This window comes from Drosophila arizonae, chromosome 4, assembly GCF_054131065.1.
Source record: "Drosophila arizonae isolate 15081-1271.41 chromosome 4, UAZ_ARI_1.0, whole genome shotgun sequence".
NCBI classification, from domain to species: Eukaryota; Metazoa; Arthropoda; class Insecta; order Diptera; family Drosophilidae; genus Drosophila; species Drosophila arizonae.
Genome location: NC_142924.1, coordinates 7936477 through 7957290, shown reverse-complemented (window position 1 = coordinate 7957290; position 20814 = coordinate 7936477). Strand labels below are relative to the sequence as shown.

Here is a 20814-nt window from a genome sequence, read left to right as displayed (position 1 = left end):
GTAATTGTGTCTGGCAACAGGCGGGCGTAACACGGCCGCATGCTGCCACACACAATTTCATTAGCATGAAAATTGTTGCATCAAAAGTAAGCAAACATTGTTAAAGATTTATGTTTTACCGGAGTATTCAGCAATAAAGACCAAAAAATACAATGGAACCTGTTTTAATTATTGACAAAAACCGTTACTAACACAGTGCCCTAAGGTATTAAATTTTCCCTTACCTCATTTAGTATTTTGGTATTTATACTGAACCTTTGGTATTTATGAAATTTTGCGTGCAGTCACACTGATCTATCAAAACAATCAAATCCAGCATGTCCAAAATATTCACACCCACAAATCAAATACGCCTCACAAATGTGGCCATTGTGAGGTTGAAAAAGGCAGGCAAGCGCTTTGAGATAGCCTGCTACAAAAACAAGGTGCTCTCCTGGCGAAACAACAGGTAGGTGAATAATTTTTAACGGGAAAATGCAGAACTCAATAATTTAAACCAAATAGTGAAAAGGACATCGATGAGGTTCTGCAAACACACACCATCTTCACGAATGTGTCCAAGGGACAGACAGCGAAGAAGGAAGAACTGATTAAAGCATTCGGTGCCAAGGATGATACGGAAATTTGCAAGGAAATCCTTAGCAAAGGCGAGCTGCAAGTCTCAGAGAAGGAGCGACAAAGTGTGCTGGACTCACAGCTCAATAGCATTGTCAACAGTGTGGCTGCACTTTGCGTTAATCCAGAGACGCGTCGTCCCTATCCGGCCACCATCATAGAGAAGTCCCTGAAGGATGCACACTTCAATGTCAAGATGAACAAAAACACCAAGCAGAACACATTGGAAGCCATCAAAATCCTACGCGAACACATGCCCATTGAGCGGTCCCGCATGAAGCTGCGCGTAAGCTTTGCCGGAAAGGAAGGAGGCGGCAAGCTGAAGGAATCTGTTGTCAAACTGGCAAATACCGTGGAACACGAAGAATGGGATGAATCAACGCTGCATTTGACTCTACTAATCGATCCCGGTCAATATCGAGTTATAGACGAGCTGGTGCGCAACGAAACAAAAGGTAAAGGCCTTCTGGAATTGCTGGAACTCAAAGAGGTTGTGGAGAGCGATGAACTTTTCTAGATACATAACAGCCACATATCGTATATAAAATATATAGCTGGTTATTTATGTTAACAAAATTTTGAATGCATAAAGATAAAACGGTGCCGGCGATCCTGTTGCTTTACTTGCGCTTCTTCAGGTTCTCGAAGCGACGTGACAGTTCATCGAAATCGATTTCATCATCATCGGGCTTATCGTCGCCTGGAACATCGGGAAGATCGTTGGGTACATTGGGCAACGAAGGTAAATCCATTGGAGGTGGAGCGCTGGGCTGCTCCGGCCCGCCAGGTGGTAGCTTTGAGCGTGGTTGAGGTTTCGGTTTATTGGCATTCTGCAGAGAGAAACGGAAATACTTGAGTCAAATATAATGAGATTCAGCAGTAAGTGTAAGTCGCGTGGTCAAGATCAAGTCGAAGCTGACCTGCAAATTAACAGGATTAATCGAGGAGTAACGTGGCGGTGGATCGTTATGCGGTTTGGGGCGCTGTTGTAGGCAAAATAAAGTCAAAATTGAAATCATAAATAGTTAAAATCATAAATAAAAACATGGCTGAGTACAAATACATATACCACAAGCAGGAAGAGTAAAAAGCAGATACCACGACCATGACATGACTCATTACAATTGATTACTCTACACTTACGCGCACATTGTGACGTCACAACGGAGCGACGACGGTACATTTGGATTACAGTGAGTGAGTGGTAAAGTAGAGAGTAAACGAAAAGCAAAGTTAGTTATGGACCAAGTCCAAGCGACCGACTCAAATCTAACATACCAAAATATTTTCATCCGGACTGCCAGAGCCATCCGATTGCTCATTCTTAGTTATATTTTCGTGCTGAAATTGCGCAATCATGCAGGAACATGCCAAAAGCTGAGCTCAACAACTACTTAAGGATTACTGATTATTAATGTACTTACATTGATGAAATTCGTATTCAGATCCTTTTGCTCAGCGCACTTGCCCTGCGCGGAAGTCGTTGGTGGCGGCTGATTGGGCGGTATATTGTATGCGAATGGAGGCGGCGGCTGCACTGAAGCTGCAGCGGCACATGCTCCTCCTCCACCTCCACTTCCTCCAGCACCGCCGCCACCACCGAAGGGTGGATAATTGAATGGCTTGCTACTGGGAGGCGCTGGCATGTCTGGCAGCTGTGGCATTGGCGGATAGCCAATGAAGCCCATTTGAGGTGGTGCAGGGGCACCGCCTCCGCCACTTAGATTATTACGGTCTGACAAATCGATCAGATGATGCTGCTGCTGATCGGGCTTCTCTTGCTCCTGCATTACTTGTGGATCTGGCTCGTATTCAATGTTGTAGTTCTTGGCAATGGCGATCAAGTAGTTCTCCACGAGCAGCTTGGGCGGTGCCTGCAGTGTCAGCTTATGCATCAGTTTCTCTGAAACGTAATGCTCGCCAGTGGCAGTCCGTGCATGCTCTGCAAACTCTGGCCCATACTTTTGGATGAAGATGTCGGAGATGATTTTCAATTCGCCAATATCGCTCTGCAAACGGGGACAGACCCACACCAAACTGGACACAGGCTCGGCTATGCCAGCATCCAGTTCTTTCATTTGCTGGATCAGGCCAAAGCGTGCAAGCAACAGATCGCAGTACATCTCAACAATTTCCATGGCCTCCACCAGGTAGTCCTCGCTTAAAACCAATGAAAATATGATTTCGATTTGTCAGCTTACAATTGACATACAGCATACCGTATAATATGCTCCACTCTAATGCGTGCCCTCTCTATTTTACCCGTCGCGAGGTAATCGGCGATCTCCTTGCGGGACTTCTGCGTCAGCTCCGCCTTCTTCTTTTCCAACAATTTAAGACGATTCTGCGCTAAGCGTAGATTCGTCTTAAGCTTGTTATAGTTGGGGCCACTGGAGAACATCTTGTCACCTGTAGCTACTTTCCGTATCTACTATTTACTATAATTTTTGCTTGCTGGATGATTCACTGATTAGGGAAAAACAAACTCTTTGTGTGACGTCATGACTTGGAGCTGCCAACCCGAGTATCAGAAAATACACAAAAATTTGGCTGAACTATAGAAAGCCGTTTTATATATGTATTAACGGATGTAAACAAATTAGAATCAGAAAAATTATGATATTTAAATTTTTAATTATAGTAATCTTTCGCCATTCATTACATTTCATTAAAACAATAAAAATAAACCAGTTTTGCATTTATCATGAAATATTAATGTATATTAATTTCATGATTTCTCATTCATCACGTATATAATTTAACTATTGTAGGTCAGAATAGAAATTGTCTTCAAATTTGTTAAAATAATGTTTATTTATTTATTAAATATACTTTCGAAACAGATCGATTGGAATTGATCAAAAACATTTCGTCTACCACCCTTTAGTAACAGCACTAACAATCTCAAGTATGGGCTCTGCCAACTTACTCAAAATATATTGCTACGTTTTTTTACCCACTGCTTCACTGACTGTTGTTACTTCATCTTCCTCTTCAAAATAATTCGCAAGAGCTGCGCGCTCCTTTCGCGCTGCACAAGACATCGTTCAAATTGCCATTAATTCGAATTTAAAATAACAAAATAAAGCGTGCATTAAGACAAATCAATTATGCGGTCATTGTGTTTTATGAAGGCAAACGTGTCGGACACACGATTTGTCAGGAAAATTGTGAAAATTAGGAAAACTCCAGTGATAAGTGGCTTGCGGGCATTTAGTGGTCCCTCAAAATTGACTCACTGCCCTACATGCCAAATAGTGGTACCACTATACATTAGACGTAAACGCGCCAGAAGCAAACGCCGATAAAAGTGCGAAACAAAACGCAACACTGAAAATGTTTGTAAACAGCTGCTGGCCAAAAAACCGCCAGATGGCGTGGCCTCACCTCGCTTGTTGGCATTGCCAGCAGCGAGTAAACGCCATATTTGATTCTTCCTCATCGCTGTGGTGTTTGTTAAAGAAAGCGAATTTTCATGTCCAAGCATCTGAGGCATATATTGACTGAAATTCTCAGATAAAACAAAATGATTTGAATTTAATGTGCAAATGTGTCTGTGTATACAATCGTGAGTTGTAAGGCGTAGGAGCAGCAACTACTGGCCAAAGCCCAAAAAGGTAAAAAAAAAAAATATGAATGCATAAGGAAAATTGCGCTGCTGCCTTACGAGGCATGTGACGTCACAGACACACACGCACCTACTGCGTACCAAACAATGCATGGCGCAAAACTATAAGAACAACGTGTCTTCCTTGCAGTGCTCGCCATGGAACAGTACATAGTACATAGCAATAGTGAGGACATGGAAATGAAACCCGTCTACTCCGATCTGCAAGTGGTGCAAGTGCCGCACGACGAAGTGAGCGTAAGTACAAAGATAACGTCCCGCAATGTGGAACTGCGAACTAATGCTTCTGCCGCAACAGTCTCTTGTGCTACAGGACGATCAGCAGCTCGTGTTCAGTGATCAGCAGCAAGTGGTCTACCAGACCGCTGCCCCCGCGCAGTATCAACAGCCGCAGCAGACTGCGACGGCGAGCCACTATATTATAGGCGCCGAGTTGCAGCAGCAACAACAGCAGGACGTGCAACAGCAACAACAACAACAACAGCAACAAGTGGTGATGCATCACCAACATCAGCAGGTGCACTATCAGCAGCAACAACAAGAAGTGCAGCAGCAGCAACAGTTGCGTCTGGAGCAACAGCAGCAATATGTGCAACAACCCGCCATTCAACACACCCAGCAAATCTACTACACATCCGATCAAGTGCTCCAGCCCAACACGATTGTGCAGCACGCCTCAATGCAGCAACTGCAACAGCAGCAGCAACAAAAGAAGCAGCAGCAAGTGTTGCAACAGCAACATCAGCAGCAATATCAACAGCAACAGCACACCGCCTACCAACAGCAAACGACGCCCCTGGTACAGGCGGCACCCCAACAGCAGCAACAGTTGCTACAAAGTCCGCAACATCAGCAGCAAACCCTGCAGTTACAGACATCGCCAGCGCAACAGCAACAGCCACAACAGCATCCACAGATCGTCTACCGCATGACAACGACGCAGCAACAGCAACGACAAATAAGCGTAAGCATTAAACGACAAGCGATTGAAACTATCTAATATTACAGTAAACTCAGTTGTTTAATGTTATAATTACGAATTTAGTATAGATATATAGACATTAATTATTACGGCGCTTTCGCCTGAGACATAGCTATATACAGCTGCCAGCATTTATTGCTCAGCCGCTCAAATAATTTGGTACATACCCCAGCTTGGCATTAGAGTCGCGATCCTATTTGGTCTCTATATTGATTCTGCTAGCTACACAGTGAGAAATCATACTGATTGTTTGACATATGAAACTATATATAAATTCTGTCAGATAGTTGGCTAAACTTGATATTATATAATATATGAATCGCTCACTGACACACATTTAACATAACGCCAATCGCGTTATTGTCTATTATTATGTCTTTGTGTGAGTTGTATTCTTGTCGGATTATTGATTTAACATACTAATGGCAACAAATTGCTTGCAGATGCTCAACAACACGCATGTGATTGTGCAACAGCCCACTGGACAACAGGTGCTAATACAGGCTCCCCAACACCAGGAGCTGATTATGCGTCAGGCGACTGGCATACCGCAACAGGGAATCAATATTCATGCATATAACAATCGCGTGGTATACACTACATCGCCGCAGCAGCAACAGCAGCAGCAGCACGTACTGCAGCAACACGTGCAGCAACAACAGCAACAGCAGCAACAACTCCATCTACAGGCACAAACCACACATCTGGTGCAGACACGAGTGGTGCCACAGCAGACGGGCAACGTCGTCTATCAGCAAGTGCAGTTGCCCAAACCCACGTTACAGCAGCAACAGCAACCTCAACAGCAGCAGCAACAACAGCAACAGCAGCAGCAACAACAACAACAGCAGCAGCAGCAACAACCACAGGGGCAAGTACAAGTGCAGCAACCCCAGCTAGTGACCACAGGCACACAACTTGTGCGTTCCTCTTTCCGCGGCAAAGCAACCCGTGGGGGTGCCATCATAGCCAGACAACCGACTGGCACTGTGATAGCAGCACGTCCAGCCCTAGCACCCACTATTGTCCGGCAGATGCGGCCGCGTGGCGGCCTTCAGACAGTTACCGGTGGCATTGTGCGCAGTGTACGCCCACAGGGCGTGCGGCCCAATCGAACACAGCTTGTGGTGCAGACAACGGCTTCCGGCGACGGACAGACCATGCAGCTGGTGACTCAGCCACAGATGGCCAAGCAAATAACCATAACGAACTTGGGTCAGCCTACGGTAACGGCACCAGGACAGCAGATGCAGCCGCGCCACATCTACAGACATGTAGTGAGCGAGGCGGGCCCCAACCCCCAGCAACAGCAGCAGCAGCACCAGCAGATGGTCCTGATGCGCCAACAACCGATTCGATATCGACCAGCTCCAGCGCAAACAGCTGCGGCGCCTGCGCCCAATACGAACACAATGGGCCTGGATCTGGAGGAGAGCATACAAGCCGTAATGGTCAAGAAGGATCCGCAGCAGCAACAGAAGGCAGCGCCAGGAACTATGCAAATGCAGCTGCCGCCAGCGGGGAACACCACATTGACCACCTACTATCAGCAGAGCTCAGCCACCAACAGCAGTAGTGAAGAAGAACAACAACAGCAGCAGCAGCAGCAGCAACAACAACAACAACAACAACAACAGCAGCAGCAGCAACAACCACATCAACTTCAGCAGCAGCAACAGCAACAACAAACGCAGCAGCCTGGTGTGAGGACAGCTAGTGGCGCCACCATGAGCCTTTCGGAATATAAAAAGCGCCAGACCATGGCCAGCTCGCCGGCTCCTCAAGCTCCGACTACCACCGGACCGACAGTCATGCGACCAGCACCTGCGCCTGGAACTCTGGTTCGATCGGTGCCCAAGTTGGTGCCACAGCCTCAAGCGGCACAGCAGCAGCAGCAGCAGCCCAATTCGACTGTGGCGCGAATCATGCCCCAGCAACGAGTGCTTGCCACAGCGCCAGCGCCTCCACACGCTTCCTCTGTGCAGCAGACGTCGCACAACAACTACGAGATTCATTCGCAGCACGTACTGAATAATCGAGCGGGACAGCCCATCGCGGATCGGGATCGCAACAGTGCCAAGATGTTGGTCATCCTAGCCTCCGGAGAGCAGCGATTGATAACGTTCACGCTGCCGCGGGAGTCGTGCACCGTACAGGATCTGCTGGAGCAGGTTTGTGTGCCCTTCGACAATACCACCACTATTCAGTGTGTAGAGCACCACGGCGCCAACGTGGACTTTGTGGTTACGGTGGGCTTTTCCGTGAACGAATCTGCCAGCGAGTTAATCTCTCGCGCTGAGGAGAGTCTTCAGATGAATCGGCAGCAGGAGAACGCCGCCGCAGCAGCAGCAGCAGCGGCGGCAGCCTCAACAGGAACAACAGCAACAACAACCACCACACCTGCCTACAATCCACAATCGTCAGCAACCAATTCTGGAGTTACAGATCAGGCCAAGCGGGATGCAGCAGCTACCAGCACAAGCTCCGCTTCTCCGGCTGTGAATGCACCTTCGGACGGTCCCAAGTTGATCGACGGCTACTATGCTGTCTGTCAGTTGTGCGGATTCACGGGCATGGATCATGCCAAGTGCGAGAGATGCAGACGCGTTTTCCAGGAGCCACCCAAGCGAAAAGCCTATGTAACTAAGCCTTCGAATGCAACTGCAGCAGCGATAGGTGGAACAGGATCATTGACAGGCGACTCAGCAACGACTGCGGACAAGAAGCGTGAGCTGACACGTCTCAACAAGCAGGTAGTCGGCGTTGGCTCCTTTACCCCGGGATCAGCCACTGTGCGAGGCAGAGGCATGGCCATCAGAGGCGGACGGACGCGCAGCGGTCGAAGAGTCGCCGAGGCTGATCCAGTTGTCTTGCTCAGCAGTGAGGATGAAGCTGAACAGGACGATTCCAATGGCAACGCTGGCAGTGTAAGTAGAGACTATAATTTGCATCAAGATATGCATATTAATCGCCTGATATCCTGCAGTTTCCCGCCCACAATGCAAAACGTAATTCTAATGGAAATGTTAATCAACTGCCTGCCGCTTTTGCCTGTGATCCAGTGCTAGCCGACGTAGACGAGGAAGCTCTGTATAAAGGTAAGTTCAAAGCAACAACTCTGTGTATGAATCAACTTGAAATGGCAATTTAATAGTAACTTAAGTGGTCAATTAATACCATAATGTCGGTCATAATAGAGATAGATTAGTTGTGCAGCCCTGGTTCACAAAAAATTGCTCTATACATGCTGCACCGTAATTAAGAGCTGGCAACACTGTTCAATTTACGTTATAATACGCTAGATGGCGCTTTAACACCACGCCATTTTTCAGACCAGAGTGCGGAAGAAGAAGAAGCAGAGTACGAAGCGAGTGCGTATTGGGCAAGTTAACTAGTGCGTTGCATTATAAATTGCAAATTCCTGTGCACTTTCAACTAGATTCTCAATTTTTGTTAGTTTGCTATGAGTTTTAAGTAATTTTAAACCAACTAGTGTAACAATGGGTGATGATGGTAAGCGACAAATAGCCAACAGTAAACTAGTAGTGTGAAAAAATGTGACTGCCGCTACTGCGGCTTGCAGAGTGCAGCCACATGTATAAAAAAAAGGAAGTGGAGTTTAATTGTTTAAGCTAATCACGATAACATTCCATTGCAGACTTTGTGCGAGGCGATGTTACTGATTTAGCCGATCTTCCCGAAGGCGAGACGTTCACCACCGAATTGACCTGCAAATGCCTGCGTCTGATGCCATATCGTTTTATGGTAACAGAGCCGGTAAGTAAATATTTATACTGTCAGGTTTCTCTAATTAATAAACCTAATGTGTATTTCGCGTAGATAATATTCACCTCTAAGGGCGTTCGCATTGCTGGCGTGCTGCCCGATAAGGATGAGAAATTCGTCTTGAACATCTACAAACACGAGGTTATAAAGGTTATTGCACACTTCGCCAGCTACGAGCAGGCCCAGCCTCTGGTCACGCTCTATATGCTGAAAACATGCGCTCAGTATGTGAAGTCTCAGCTGCAGCTACCTGTAGATACACCCAACGAACGTAAGTGGACGATACAATTACATTGTGATTATATATATTGGTGATTTCCATTTCAATATTCACTTGCAGAGTTCGGTATCAAGTGGAATGGCAGCTTTCATGAGCGCCGCTTGATATTGCTCTTCGACACGATCAGCGTTTCGGCACGCGAGACTCTTAAGTCTATGTTTAGTTTCCTGGATGAAATTTCAGCGCGGGATGCAGCAGAAATATTAGAACGTATCGCCGACTCGGATCGCAAGGCACTAGACAAGCCCATGCAACAGGCCCCGCGTCAGCTTCGTCCCGATGAGCAGGTTAGTCTGCTGATGTACCCGCCTAAGGGCACTGGTGGACTGTGCATACGCATGGAGGATTACGTATGCTTGACCAAGGAGTCGTATTTGAATGACATTATTATTGATTTTTATCTGCTCTGGCTGCGCAACACGCTGATACCGGAGGCTCAACGTGAACGTACTCACATATTCAGTACATTCTTTTATAAGCGTCTCACAACCCTAACTCGACCAACGGATGTTAAGCAGACGGCGGCACAAAAGCGTCATGCTCGTGTCCAGAAATGGACAAAAGTCGTGGATATATTTGATAAGGACTTCATCATAGTGCCCATTAACGAGCAATCGCATTGGTTTCTCGCCATCATTTGCTTCCCCTGCCTAAAAGGTCCCGTCACCTTCGATACGAATCAGCCCGTAGAGCCGCAGCATTTGAAGCGTGCACGAGGCAAAAAGATTGCTCTGCAGATCGGCAACACAACAATCACGCCGCTGTCCAAGCGAGAAACTGTCACACTACCGACCATGCCCAGCGAAATATGTAGGATAGCCGACGACGAGAGCGAACGCGATGAGGCCGAAGGCGATGATAGCGACATGGCATCAGAGGTTAGTGAAAATTCAAATCCACCCATCAGCAAGGATACAACAGCTACGGCAGCAGCTACACCTGCGCCCGCGACAAGTTCTGGCCCCGCACGAGCCACAAACGAGGATGTGCCGGCTGTAAAGCAGCCTTTGATATTAATATTTGACTCTTTGGCGGGCGCGTCTCGAAGTCGAGTTGTGGCTACGCTGCGTGATTATTTGACATGCGAATACAAGGTGAAGAAGCCGGATGCGCAGGCGCACGTATTTAATAAGGATAACATGCCCGGACATTGCGTCAAAGTGCCGCAACAGAACAATTTTACGGACTGCGGACTCTATCTGCTGCAGTATGTGGAGCAATTCTTCAAGGATCCCATTAAGGATTATAGATTACCTATTAAACAACTGACCAATTGGTTCGATTACCTAACTGTGACCAAGAAACGTGAAGACATTGCCCAGCTAATACAGCAGCTGATGGATGAGAACAATGCACACCAGACGCGACTCATTTTGCCGGTTATCGAGTTTCCCACACTCAATGGCCAGTTGGTGGAGTATCCCGAAGAGACGGAGAGCGCTGAGTTTGAGGAAGAGGAAGGTCACGACGAGGAGGAGCAGACTAGTGATGTGGTAAGCAGTTACCTTACCATACAATTATCATGAAGACATACTCATTTTACTCTATCCCTTTCTCTATCTTGTGACAGCATGATGATAATACGGCCACTGAAATGGAGGTTGATCCCACGGCTGAGGAACTGCAACAGGCCCAGGCGTCCAAGTCGTCCACACACGCCGTCTCAACGGCCACGACCACTACAAGCGCAACTGTGATGGCGGGAACTACGACGCGCCGATTTGTGCTCAAGCGTCGCCTGCAAAACGGTGCCTCCGCCTCCCCAAGCAATAGCAACAGCGCAAACGGGGGAGAAGCCAACAGCGCCAATAGCCAGCTGGTCCCGCAACTGATTAGCACTGCCTCCTCGCTCAGCAACAATACACCTAGCGCCGGCAGCGCTCTCCTAGCTAAAGGTGTCGCCAGTGTCGGTACCGGCAGCCTTAAAATTCGCAAGATCGAACAGTAGCATACGGGCGCCGGCTCTGAGCCAGTCGCAGAGATGCCACCGCTACAGCTGCTGCAAATGTTACGCCCACTGTAAATAACAAGAAAAGAATTATACAAATCGTACATTTAAAATATGCCCAACATTTCTTAAATTAATATTAATTATAAAAAGAAAAAACAAAACTCGTCAAATATATTGAATAGTGAAGTTATATGAAAAACTCCATTCGTTTCTATATTGAATACATGGTGGGCTCTTTCTTCGTGGTTGTTGTCGTGTGGGTGGGGGAATTTTCGTTTTCTAATGCCCCTGTGCCGCCCTCGCCCAAGAACCAGTTTGCGTTCGCCATGTAAGCTAGAATATCTGCCATGTATACGCTGCCATCGGCTCACACATATCTACATGGTAAGACTCCGATAGACTTTCTCCAACAAATCTCAATAAACAGCTAATGACAGCACTACGCTGAACTGAAGCCATCCGCCACCTTTTTCTCAACTCTTTAAAAACGCGCACACTTTGCATTAGTTGGTTATAAGCGTAGTTTTCAATGCGTGCACCCTCGGGCCGCTTTCCATGTAGCTGATTAAGATATACATGGCGAGCTACATGCGATGCACACACATACAAACGCACACGCATGCATACGGCATGTATTGTTCGGCGTCAGAAGTTTGGTTATGTTGACAGCAGAAGCAAATTAGAGCAGGGGGCTCGGGAGCGGAAGAACGAATGAAGCGCACAAAACAGAATGAAAAAGCGCGCTCACCCTCATCGTTTCAAATGCTCATAAGATTGAAATTATGTGAACCGCATAAAGTAATGTTATGTGATATATATAAATGTGTTTATACATAAACAAATTTATTTAAATGAGCAAAACTACCAAATATATTTATAAATTGGTATATGCCAAATATGTACGTACATAGCTGCGTAAAGTGAACTGATGTGTTAAGTGCTTTTAGATCATATATACATATGTATTTGTGCATATGTGCTTTAGGCGTAGCAATGCATTTGAAAATGCAATTCAGAATGAAAGGTCGATGTCATTTGCAGTCTTTGTTTTGCTAAACGAGCTTTAATTTATCTTATGTTTTTGTTGTAGAATAATTATCGATAAGACATCAGCTGTTACATTAAAAATAACACAACTGTTGATTAGTTTCGCTGTTTCGTGAAGTTCGGTCACACTGGACACCGGCTTCGGTTGAGAGGGAATTGAGCCGTCTCCGGTATTTTATTTTGCATACATGATGCCTATGCAGCTGCTGTAAATATCCCTAGGGAAATTTCGCAATCCAGGAACCACAACTGGCCGTTTTCTGTTTAAACTGCATTTAATAAACAAAATGGTAATAAAATCAAAGTCGAAATATTTCAATTTCTTTTATTTTCCATATATGTTGGACTTTGTTCAAACACGTCCAGCGGTATACATGTTATATGCGATAATCACAGCCTTGAGGGAAGAAATTCAGTCTTTAATCTCTAGTTCCACCAGTTTTCAGATTCAGCTCCTTCCAGTATCCTGTAAAGAAACAATTAAAAGGAAAAAAGTTCCTAATCCAGTCCATTTGTCGATTTCTGGTGTCGTTCAGTCTTTTTGGCCCTTTGCTCCATTACGATGCTGAAGTTTTGGCAGTCATGGAAAAATTGCAGTTGTGAAATTATGAAGTTGAAAAGTCAATAGGACCAGATAGGGATCGTTTTATAGAGCCAAGAGGCTCATCAAATATGACGGACCAAATGAAGATTTGAGCCTTTCAATTCAATTGAGATCTTTGGAAACATTTTCAGTTTCCAGGAGAAATGTTTCTGGTCTTTTGGCATGTTTTTTATGCTCTCTTGTCTTAAGGGTTAGCTTGCGGTCCGGTTGTTAGATTCGATTTTAGATTTGACTCGTTAATTGATAACGATTTATATATGTATATATATGCATATGCATATATATGTATATATAGTATGAGTGCTGCTTGCTTTTTATAGGGGGGTGCTGCGGAGTGTGGGGGCGTTTCATTGACTCCACATAGAACGTTCGATATTCAGCACTTTGATTGCCTTAAGAGTCCAACTCTCGTGTGTGGGGGTAAGCACAGGGATTAAAAGCGCACAAACGCAAACACACACACTCGCACACGCACACACACATTATGCACACATCACTGCTTTGATTTTTCATTAACATTGTTAACGGTACGTTCTTGTGGTGCTGTTTGGTTGGTTTGGTTTGGTTTTGTTTGGGTTGTTTGTTGTTGTAGCGTCTTTTAAATAAAGTTCACATTTGTGCATCATATATTTTTTCTCTCTTTTCTGTATTTTTTTTTTCTTTTCGTTTTAAAATATTAATTAGATTTTTGTTGTTGTGATAATTTGCTTATTTTGTAAGTTTGTTTAAATCATAGAACTTTCGCATGACAAATAGCTAAGCAAAAGAGAAGGGAGAGAGAGAATGTGTGAGAAACAGAAAGTAAGAGAGAGAGAGTTGGTTGGAGTGTTGTGTATTGTAAGAGACGAGCTGTGGAGCTGTTCGTACGATTTGATTTGTGGGTTTGTTTAACGATTATTTCGGCGCTGGGGCTCTGTGTGTGTGGGTCCAACTATGTTTCCCGCTCATTTGCTCACTTAGCTTATCATTATCATTATAATCGTTATCATTATCATTATCATTATAATTTTTCATTGCATTTGAAGACATTATCATCTAGACCATCTTCTTCTTCGTACATTCACACGCGACACTTTTCTAGGGAGGAGAGAATTTTCTTTCGCGCACTTTTCCATATTTTTCTTTTTATACCCGTAAACAATACTCAACGACACATTTAACGTCTGCCGTCCCGATAGCTGCGCTGCCCTCCACCGCCACCGCCGCCACGTTCGCCGCGGAATTGTCGCGAGGAGCCACTTCGGTTACCGCCATAATCGCGTCGTCGACCGCCCACGGAGCTGTTGTTATTGTCCCGATTGCCTGCACTGATACTGGGCACATTGGCCCCGCCCACGCCACCACCGGTATTGCTGCTGCCACCGCCATTGGCGGCGTAGACTGGAAAGCCCGGTGGTGCGGACACTGTGGGCAGACCCGCATTCTTCCAGGCGGCAAAGTCCTCGTAGCTGGGCGCTTTATCAAAACCCGGCGGCGGTGGTCGCATCGGCTGTGGCGGCGGGTAATCTGGCAGCGGAGGCGCTCCAGGTCCATCGTAATACCGCACCGGTGGTGGCAGTTGTTCGTACATTGATGCTGGCGCTCCCGGGGGCAATGCATTGCCAGCTCCTGCAGCCGAGGGCATGGGCAGCTGGCCAAAGGGCGGCACAAACGGCAGCGGGGGCAGCTGTCCGTGCATGTTGCGTATGTAGTCCGCCACATAGGCCTCGGCAGCTGCGGCCGAGGACATGTAGCGCTCCCACGAGGGCATGCCCATATCGCCGGCTCCGGCTGCACTGCCTCCCATTTGACGGTAGGGTGAACCACCGCGCTTAAAGCCGCCGCCGCCGCCACCGCTGCCCGGCATACCCATGCCCATGCCATGATGGTGATGATGATGCCTATAGGGTCGCTGATGATGATGTGGTTGCCCATGTCCGCCATAGCTGCGCTTATGTCGCATCGGTCCCAGCTGGCTATTACCACGCCCACCACTGTGCCCTCGCGTGGAGAGACTGCGCGGTGCCTTGTAGATGACATGGATGCCTTTCTCACGCATCACACGCGCCGTCTCCTTGGACTTGCGCAAGATGGGCGTCAGCTCGATTTGCTCATCTTCGGGAAAGAGGCGACACAGCTCAGCGCCAATCTTGGGCTCAATCTCTTGGCCATCCCGGCCAATCTTCACGGGCTTTCCCTCGTTCCACGTGTTGTGCAAATGCAAGGTGGCATTGAACGACAACTCTTTGCGGCATATCCAATCCAGCTCAATGACGCCGCCAAGAGCTTTGGGTGAAATGCTGGGAGGCAGCACCCAAGCCACCTGCGGAATATCTCGCCGTGAGGGCGCGGCCATGCGTGCAAAGCCCGCGAATTTACCTATCACAAGAAACGACGGCAAAAGGGGGAATTATCTATTATCTATCGGAAGATATTCCAATTAGCCAGCTTACCGCTCTCGTTGACGGAGAATATCAGCAGCACGTTGCGCGCCTCCTTGAAGGCCTGGCTCAGATTAGCATCGTTCTGCGGTAACGTTGCCCACACGCTCTTGCTCTTGGACAACTGCACGTTGTCGCTGTTGTTCGACTTGATCAAAAAGAAGCGGGTGTCGCGGAATAGATAGTTAAGCTTGGTCATGTAGTCATAGGACTTCTGTGTGGTACCGCTGCCGCCACCATCCTTTTCTGGCGTGGAGCCCTTTGAGCTGTTTGCCATGGCTGCCTTGCTGCGGGCGCCACCATTTCGTTTGTGCTGTATGCCCGAATCCGAGTCCGAGGACTCGCTGTCCGATTCAAGGGCAGGCAGCGACGGCTTCTCATCCTCCGCGTCGCTTAGATCGCTCTTATTGCCACCACTTACTCCACTCAGATGAGCTGCTGTGGAGCTGCTACCACTTACATTTTTCTTGCTTCGCGTCTTCTTCAAGCTCGACTCACGCTCCTCGCTGTCCTGCGACTTGGAGTTGCCTTTGTCATCTGTATCCATGGGTTTCTTCGACTTGGATTCGCTGCCACTGCTGCTTGACTTTTTCTTCTTACCATTAAGATCGCCAGGCGATGCGGATCGTTTCGTTTTCTTGGAGGATTTGCTGGACTTGCTTGCGGAGGCAGCTGATGTGGATTTAGCTGCAGTTTCTTTGCTTGTTTTATTGTTCGACTTGGATTTGGACGTACGTTTGCCACTCCTGCTGCCATCTACGGAGGACGGTGCCGTGCTTACAGAGCTAATGCTTGGCTCCGAGTCGGACGCCATAGAACCAGCTCGCGACTTGGATGCCTCGCTTCGCGTGTCAAACGAATCAAAGTCCTGCAATTCCTCGGCAATGTCCGCCTCATTCTCATCCAGGCCGAGATGAACTGCATCTAGATCGGCCATGTCGCGCATTAGCGGCTACTGCGCTTACCCTAGCTGACGCAATAAACGGTACTCTGTTTGTTTACCTCCCCACTAAACTGTTGATGTTGTTTTTGTTGCCTTTTCTGTAGTACTATGGACTGCTTGGCGGCGGCGCTGGCGGCTTCTCTATTCCTCTTCTAAGCATTCGTTCATTCAAGCGCGCATGAATGAGACAACAATCGAAGCAGCGGAAATAGACATAGAGAAAAAAATGCCAATCGATTTAGCAAAACCGAAAATGCAACACAAAAGTTGCCAAAACACGCAGCGCTCAACACTCACTTTCTGCACGTTGCGTGCAACTAAATGCGCAAGACTTGCGCCAACTTTATTGCACTATTTATATATTTTTCACTGTTTTAATTAACAAACTACAATGGGCGAATGTTTTATACCGATTTTGCGTCAACAGAGACAAGAGACCAATGGCGGCAGAGGAGTACAGCTATAGGTATACAAGAATATTTCATGGTCGCTTTGTGCTGCCTATCGAAATTGTCTATCCACCGGCATATATTTATCGAATAGATTGCAGCAGTTTTGCAATGAATTTTAATATTAAATGTGCAAAATAGCGAGAAATATAGAAGCAATACATTTTAAAAATGAATTAAAAATACCAAATTAAGTAGCATTGAATACCAATATATCTACTGCGTATAAAAAAAAATAGATTAAATTAAATTACAATTAGTTATACCAATATATGTGTAAAAAGCTTGATTCACTTTAATATTCATGCATTATTTAAGTTTTAAATGCCAAAATAGCAAGGCATAACTAATTGAAAGCCAAATTTAAAATCTTATTGCTCTGCTCTAAAGCCGTTACACGTCGGCGTAGGTGCGCTAGCTGCATTGTGCTGCAGCTTAATCGATAACACAGCAACAGCTGATTCATCGATAGGCCAAATGATTGCAATACAAACAAAGAGTACAAGCTGACACAATAGAAACGCCACAATAACAATAACTAATTAACGCCAAATATCAAGTATTGAAAATAGTGTGAATCACCGGTCAAAGCTTTTTTTTCGTCACAATGGCTGCGAACACAGCAAAAGAATCAGAACCGCCCAGCTACGAGGAAGTCATGCGAGGCAGTGCACCCCCTATGCAAGGTAGCTTATCGAATTATAGCAAAACAAAACATTGAATATAATAAATAGTATTCACGTATGTACACAGATTCTCGGCTCATAGCTGGTGTGCATCATGGCGCGCCGACAGCGCCGCCAAACATGGCCAGCTACGGTGCATTCGAGACGACGCCAGTTAGCATTGTGGTGCAGCCAGCGCTGCCCACAGAGATCATTGTGATTGGAGCTTGTCCCTCGTGTCGCATTGGCTATTTGGAAGACACATTCTCGCCGCTGGGTCTCTGCTGTGCAATATTCTTCTTTCCCATCGGCATCCTCTGCTGTCTGGCGATGCGCGAGAAGCGCTGCAGCAATTGTGGAGCAACATTTTAAATGCCCAGTTAACACTTTCGCTCTCCCTCTCTGATCGCGAGTTAGAGAGAAAGAGAGCGAGAGAGAGAAATTTTTAGCTGCATATATGTATATTCAACCAGACAAATTGGACTGTTAAGTTTTTAAAAATCACAAAGAAAAATAACAAATTATGCTAACTCGTTAGCTTGTTAATCATTAAACTATATATATATATATTATATGTGCAAATGTATGTAGGTCTGTGTAAATACAAATATTTTAAGGCTTTTATGACGCGGCTGCAGACTCGCCTTTCCATTCCATTCCATTCCACAACATTCCAATCGTCGTCGTTGTCGTGTGGACGTGGCCCGCTTCCGTTAAATTTAATTGAAATATAATGGGGGCGGTTTTGAATTACGCCGCTCGTTTACTCTTGGGCTGCCTTCATTATTATTATTATTTTTTTTATTGTTTGCGTATATTTTTTGCTCTTTGTGAAACGTAAACAAGCGAAATTTTAAGCCAAGCCAATGCACGACTTACGCATGCTCTGTATGTAAATAAATTGTTAGTCAAACTCTACTAAATTAAGCCCGTTTTATTTGTATGATGTTGAATAGTTAATTGCCAGCTGGTTGTAATTGCCATATGCCTGATACATATACAAATTTATATAATTGCCATACATATAGATTGTGTATGCCTGCAAGTCCAGCTAATATGCCCGTCTGGTTAATCAGCTTCGTACAGCACAAAGTCGCCGGCATTCACATCCGCCGCTTGCTCATCTTTCAGACTGCAGTCGCAAAAGAGTCTCGCGTCGACATGTCCCATATCTCAGCTCCGTCGCTGCTGCAGCTGTTGCTACTATGGATTACGCTCTACACTGGAGCAGCTGCAGCTTCTGGCCAATCCACTGCCCGGTACAATGTGGTCATGGTCATCTTTGACGATTTGCGCCCAGCTCTGGGTGTCTATGGCGATAGTCTGGCTCGAACGCCGCATCTGGATGCTTTTGCCCAAGGCAGCAATGTTTTCAGCCACGCCTACAGCCAGGTAAACCAGCAGCCCGGACTAACTTGAACAGCTTCTCATGTCATCTGCCCGCCCGTAGCAAGCGCTGTGCGCTCCCAGCCGCAATTCCCTCCTGACTGGACGTCGTCCAGACACCCTGCACCTGTACGACTTCTATAGCTACTGGCGCAGCTTTGTGGGCAACTTTACTACGCTGCCGCAGTACTTCCAACAGCACGGCTACTACACCTACAGCTGTGGCAAGGTCTTCCATCCGGGCCTGTCCTCCAACAACACCGATGATTATCCCTTGAGCTGGTCTGCGCCAGCTTTTCATCCTCGCACCGAGCAGTTCATGAACTCGCCCGTCTGTCCCGAGCATGGTGGAGGTGTGCTGCGCAAGAACTACCTCATTTGTCCAGTGGAGCTGCAAACGCAGCCGTACAAAACGCTGCCGGACATTGAGTCCGTGACGGAGGCGCTGCGCTTCATTGATGCCCGCAAGCATAGTCGCCAGCCCTATTTCCTGGCTCTGGGCTTCCACAAGCCGCACATCAACTTTCGCTTTCCTCGGCAGTTTCTGGGCAAATTTCCCCTCTCACATTTCTACAACTACACGGAGGATGTACTGAAGCCGCCAGACATGCCGGATGTGGCCTGGAATCCCTACACAGATGTTCGTTCCCGAGATGATTTCAAGCATAGGAATATATCGTTTCCCTATGGACCCATTTCCAGGCAGCAGGCGGCGCAGATACGCCAGGCCTACTACGCCTCGGTGGCCTATGTGGATGATCTCTTTGGCAAGCTCTTGGCTGGCCTCGATCTGGAGCGCACAGTTATCGCTGTGCTCGGCGATCACGGCTGGTCGCTGGGCGAGCACGCCGAGTGGGCCAAGTACAGTAACTTTGAGGTTGCCCTGCGTGTGCCCCTCATCATACGCAGCCCGGAGTTCCCTTTGTCAGAGCCTCGAGGGCGTCACAGCATCACTGAGCTGGTGGATGTCTTTCCCACACTGGTGGACTTGGCGCATCTGCCTCCACTGCCAGCTTGCAATGGCAGCGGGCTGGAACAGTTGAGCTGCTCCCAAGGCAAGAGCTTGTATCCTATGCTGCAAGACCTGGACTTGGGTGAGTTTGAGTTTGCTACCATTGCAGCTCCCTTAAAAGAGGTGGAAATCGGTTCATCTTCTAGGTGAGGACTATGTGGCCATCAGCCAATATCCCCGTCCCGGCATGCTGCCCACCAAGCATCCCAACAGCGACAAACCCAAGCTGCGCAATATCAAAATCATGGGCTACACCCTACGCACGAGTCACTATCGCTACACGCTCTGGGTGCGGTTCCATGCCCACAATTTCAGTCGAGGTAGGTTTATAGACTATAATATAAATGTCCAAGTTCCCAAAATATTCCTAAAGGAATCTATGAAACTCGATAAGTTTCTTATGCTATTTATTATTTATTATATAAATAGAAAACTTATATCACAATATATTAACTTATATTAACTTAACAATATAAGATATAAGATTAAAGATATAATAGAAAATCCTCTTACGTCTTAATTTCGCCTGCATAATATATAAGCTATAACTTAATTAATATCCCTAGCTTAGATCTAGTCCAGCTGTAGTCTCTTCTATATTTCCTTCTACAGATTGGCACAATATCTACGGCGAGGAGCTGTACGATCATCGTTTGGACTCCGGTGAGGAGTTCAATTTGGCGGCGCTGCCGGAATTTAATTCGATACGCCAACATTTGCGCTGGCGTCTGATCCAAGCCGTGGGCTAACTGAGATTCATAGTAGAGCTAACTAAAATAACTCACTTGATATTATCAATAAATATCAAATTAAGTATATCAATATTTTTTTATATATACTCTTCGTAGTTGAATTGTTTTATTTACATAGACTTAGCAAAGATTTAATTAAACTGAAATTGAATAACTTTTGACGAAGTTCAGTTGTTATAAAAGTGGATTTTCTACTATGGAAACTTTCCCATCTGTTTGCATGTGTGCGCATACTGTTGGGCGTCAGTGTGGTCGCAGTTGGTGCCGCGCATGCGTGACTTGTGTCCGTTGCCT

General features: G+C 46.5%; 6 protein-coding genes across 11 annotated transcripts; 4 read left to right on the top strand and 2 right to left on the bottom strand.

Annotated features, from left to right (window-relative positions):
• Positions 1-270: 270 nt before the first annotated feature.
• On the top strand, positions 271-1446 carry Sbds (SBDS ribosome maturation factor). The gene is made up of 2 exons (XM_018008139.2): positions 271-448; positions 505-1446. The coding sequence occupies exons 1-2, from the start codon at positions 318-320 to the stop codon at positions 1130-1132; spliced, it is 759 nt and encodes a 252-aa protein (XP_017863628.1). The 5' UTR covers positions 271-317; the 3' UTR covers positions 1133-1446.
• Positions 1151-3167, bottom strand: Ist1 (increased sodium tolerance 1-like protein). 5 transcript variants are annotated; one of them, XM_018008134.2, is made up of 5 exons: positions 2835-3167; positions 2040-2775; positions 1894-1956; positions 1536-1598; positions 1151-1445 (listed from the first exon to the last, which is right to left on the bottom strand). In XM_018008134.2, exons 1-5 carry the CDS (start codon positions 3014-3016, stop codon positions 1236-1238), a joined length of 1254 nt encoding a protein of 417 aa, XP_017863623.1. In that variant the 5' UTR covers positions 3017-3167; the 3' UTR covers positions 1151-1235. The 5 variants fall into 5 exon arrangements, with proteins under 5 accessions (XP_017863623.1, XP_017863625.1, XP_089324507.1 ...); XM_018008136.2 differs by lacking the exon at positions 1536-1598; XM_089468381.1 differs by lacking the exon at positions 1536-1598 and having other exon boundaries at positions 1151-1409.
• Positions 3168-3588: 421 nt separating this feature from the next.
• Positions 3589-11441, top strand: velo (sentrin-specific protease 6 veloren). 2 transcript variants are annotated; one of them, XM_018008130.2, is made up of 9 exons: positions 3589-4232; positions 4374-4480; positions 4542-5207; positions 5669-8152; positions 8212-8323; positions 8884-9002; positions 9066-9282; positions 9352-10784; positions 10862-11441. In XM_018008130.2, exons 2-9 carry the CDS (start codon positions 4382-4384, stop codon positions 11237-11239), a joined length of 5508 nt encoding a protein of 1835 aa, XP_017863619.2. In that variant the 5' UTR covers positions 3589-4232; positions 4374-4381; the 3' UTR covers positions 11240-11441. The 2 variants fall into 2 exon arrangements, with proteins under 2 accessions (XP_017863619.2, XP_089324502.1); XM_089468376.1 differs by lacking the exons at positions 3589-4232; positions 4374-4480; positions 4542-5207 and adding an exon at positions 5459-5607.
• Positions 11442-12583: 1142 nt separating this feature from the next.
• Positions 12584-16717, bottom strand: Ythdc1 (YTH domain containing 1). The gene is made up of 3 exons (XM_018008584.2): positions 16554-16717; positions 15326-16408; positions 12584-15251 (listed from the first exon to the last, which is right to left on the bottom strand). Exons 2-3 carry the CDS (start codon positions 16257-16259, stop codon positions 14050-14052), a joined length of 2136 nt encoding a protein of 711 aa, XP_017864073.1. The 5' UTR covers positions 16260-16408; positions 16554-16717; the 3' UTR covers positions 12584-14049.
• Positions 16718-17063: 346 nt separating this feature from the next.
• On the top strand, positions 17064-18293 carry LOC108614651 (membrane protein BRI3). The gene is made up of 2 exons (XM_018008868.2): positions 17064-17391; positions 17459-18293. The coding sequence occupies exons 1-2, from the start codon at positions 17313-17315 to the stop codon at positions 17740-17742; spliced, it is 363 nt and encodes a 120-aa protein (XP_017864357.1). The 5' UTR covers positions 17064-17312; the 3' UTR covers positions 17743-18293.
• Positions 18294-18354: 61 nt separating this feature from the next.
• On the top strand, positions 18355-20590 carry Ids (iduronate 2-sulfatase). Its single transcript, XM_018008865.2, has 4 exons — positions 18355-18762; positions 18821-19850; positions 19915-20088; positions 20381-20590. The coding sequence occupies exons 1-4, from the start codon at positions 18355-18357 to the stop codon at positions 20515-20517; spliced, it is 1749 nt and encodes a 582-aa protein (XP_017864354.2). The 3' UTR covers positions 20518-20590.
• The last annotated feature ends 224 nt before the right edge of the window (positions 20591-20814 follow it).

Coding starts and splice junctions, on each gene's coding strand:
- Sbds (XM_018008139.2), top strand. CDS start 318: ATGTCCAAAATATTCACACCCACAAATCAAATACGCCTCACAAATGTG. Junction 449..504: donor CTCTCCTGGCGAAACAACAG/GTAGGTGAATAA, acceptor TAAACCAAATAG/TGAAAAGGACATCGATGAGG.
- Ist1 (XM_018008134.2), bottom strand. CDS start 3,016: ATGTTCTCCAGTGGCCCCAACTATAACAAGCTTAAGACGAATCTACGC. Junction 1,957..2,039: donor TGAATACGAATTTCATCAAT/GTAAGTACATTA, acceptor GCGCAATTTCAG/CACGAAAATATAACTAAGAA. Junction 1,599..1,893: donor GTCCGGATGAAAATATTTTG/GTATGTTAGATT, acceptor TGCCTACAACAG/CGCCCCAAACCGCATAACGA.
- velo (XM_018008130.2), top strand. CDS start 4,382: ATGGAACAGTACATAGTACATAGCAATAGTGAGGACATGGAAATGAAA. Junction 8,153..8,211: donor CCAATGGCAACGCTGGCAGT/GTAAGTAGAGAC, acceptor GATATCCTGCAG/TTTCCCGCCCACAATGCAAA. Junction 8,324..8,883: donor CGAGGAAGCTCTGTATAAAG/GTAAGTTCAAAG, acceptor ATTCCATTGCAG/ACTTTGTGCGAGGCGATGTT.
- Ythdc1 (XM_018008584.2), bottom strand. CDS start 16,259: ATGCGCGACATGGCCGATCTAGATGCAGTTCATCTCGGCCTGGATGAG. Junction 15,252..15,325: donor ATTCTCCGTCAACGAGAGCG/GTAAGCTGGCTA, acceptor TTCTTGTGATAG/GTAAATTCGCGGGCTTTGCA.
- LOC108614651 (XM_018008868.2), top strand. CDS start 17,313: ATGGCTGCGAACACAGCAAAAGAATCAGAACCGCCCAGCTACGAGGAA. Junction 17,392..17,458: donor CAGTGCACCCCCTATGCAAG/GTAGCTTATCGA, acceptor GTATGTACACAG/ATTCTCGGCTCATAGCTGGT.
- Ids (XM_018008865.2), top strand. CDS start 18,355: ATGCCTGATACATATACAAATTTATATAATTGCCATACATATAGATTG. Junction 19,851..19,914: donor GCTGCAAGACCTGGACTTGG/GTGAGTTTGAGT, acceptor TTCATCTTCTAG/GTGAGGACTATGTGGCCATC. Junction 20,089..20,380: donor TGCCCACAATTTCAGTCGAG/GTAGGTTTATAG, acceptor TTCCTTCTACAG/ATTGGCACAATATCTACGGC.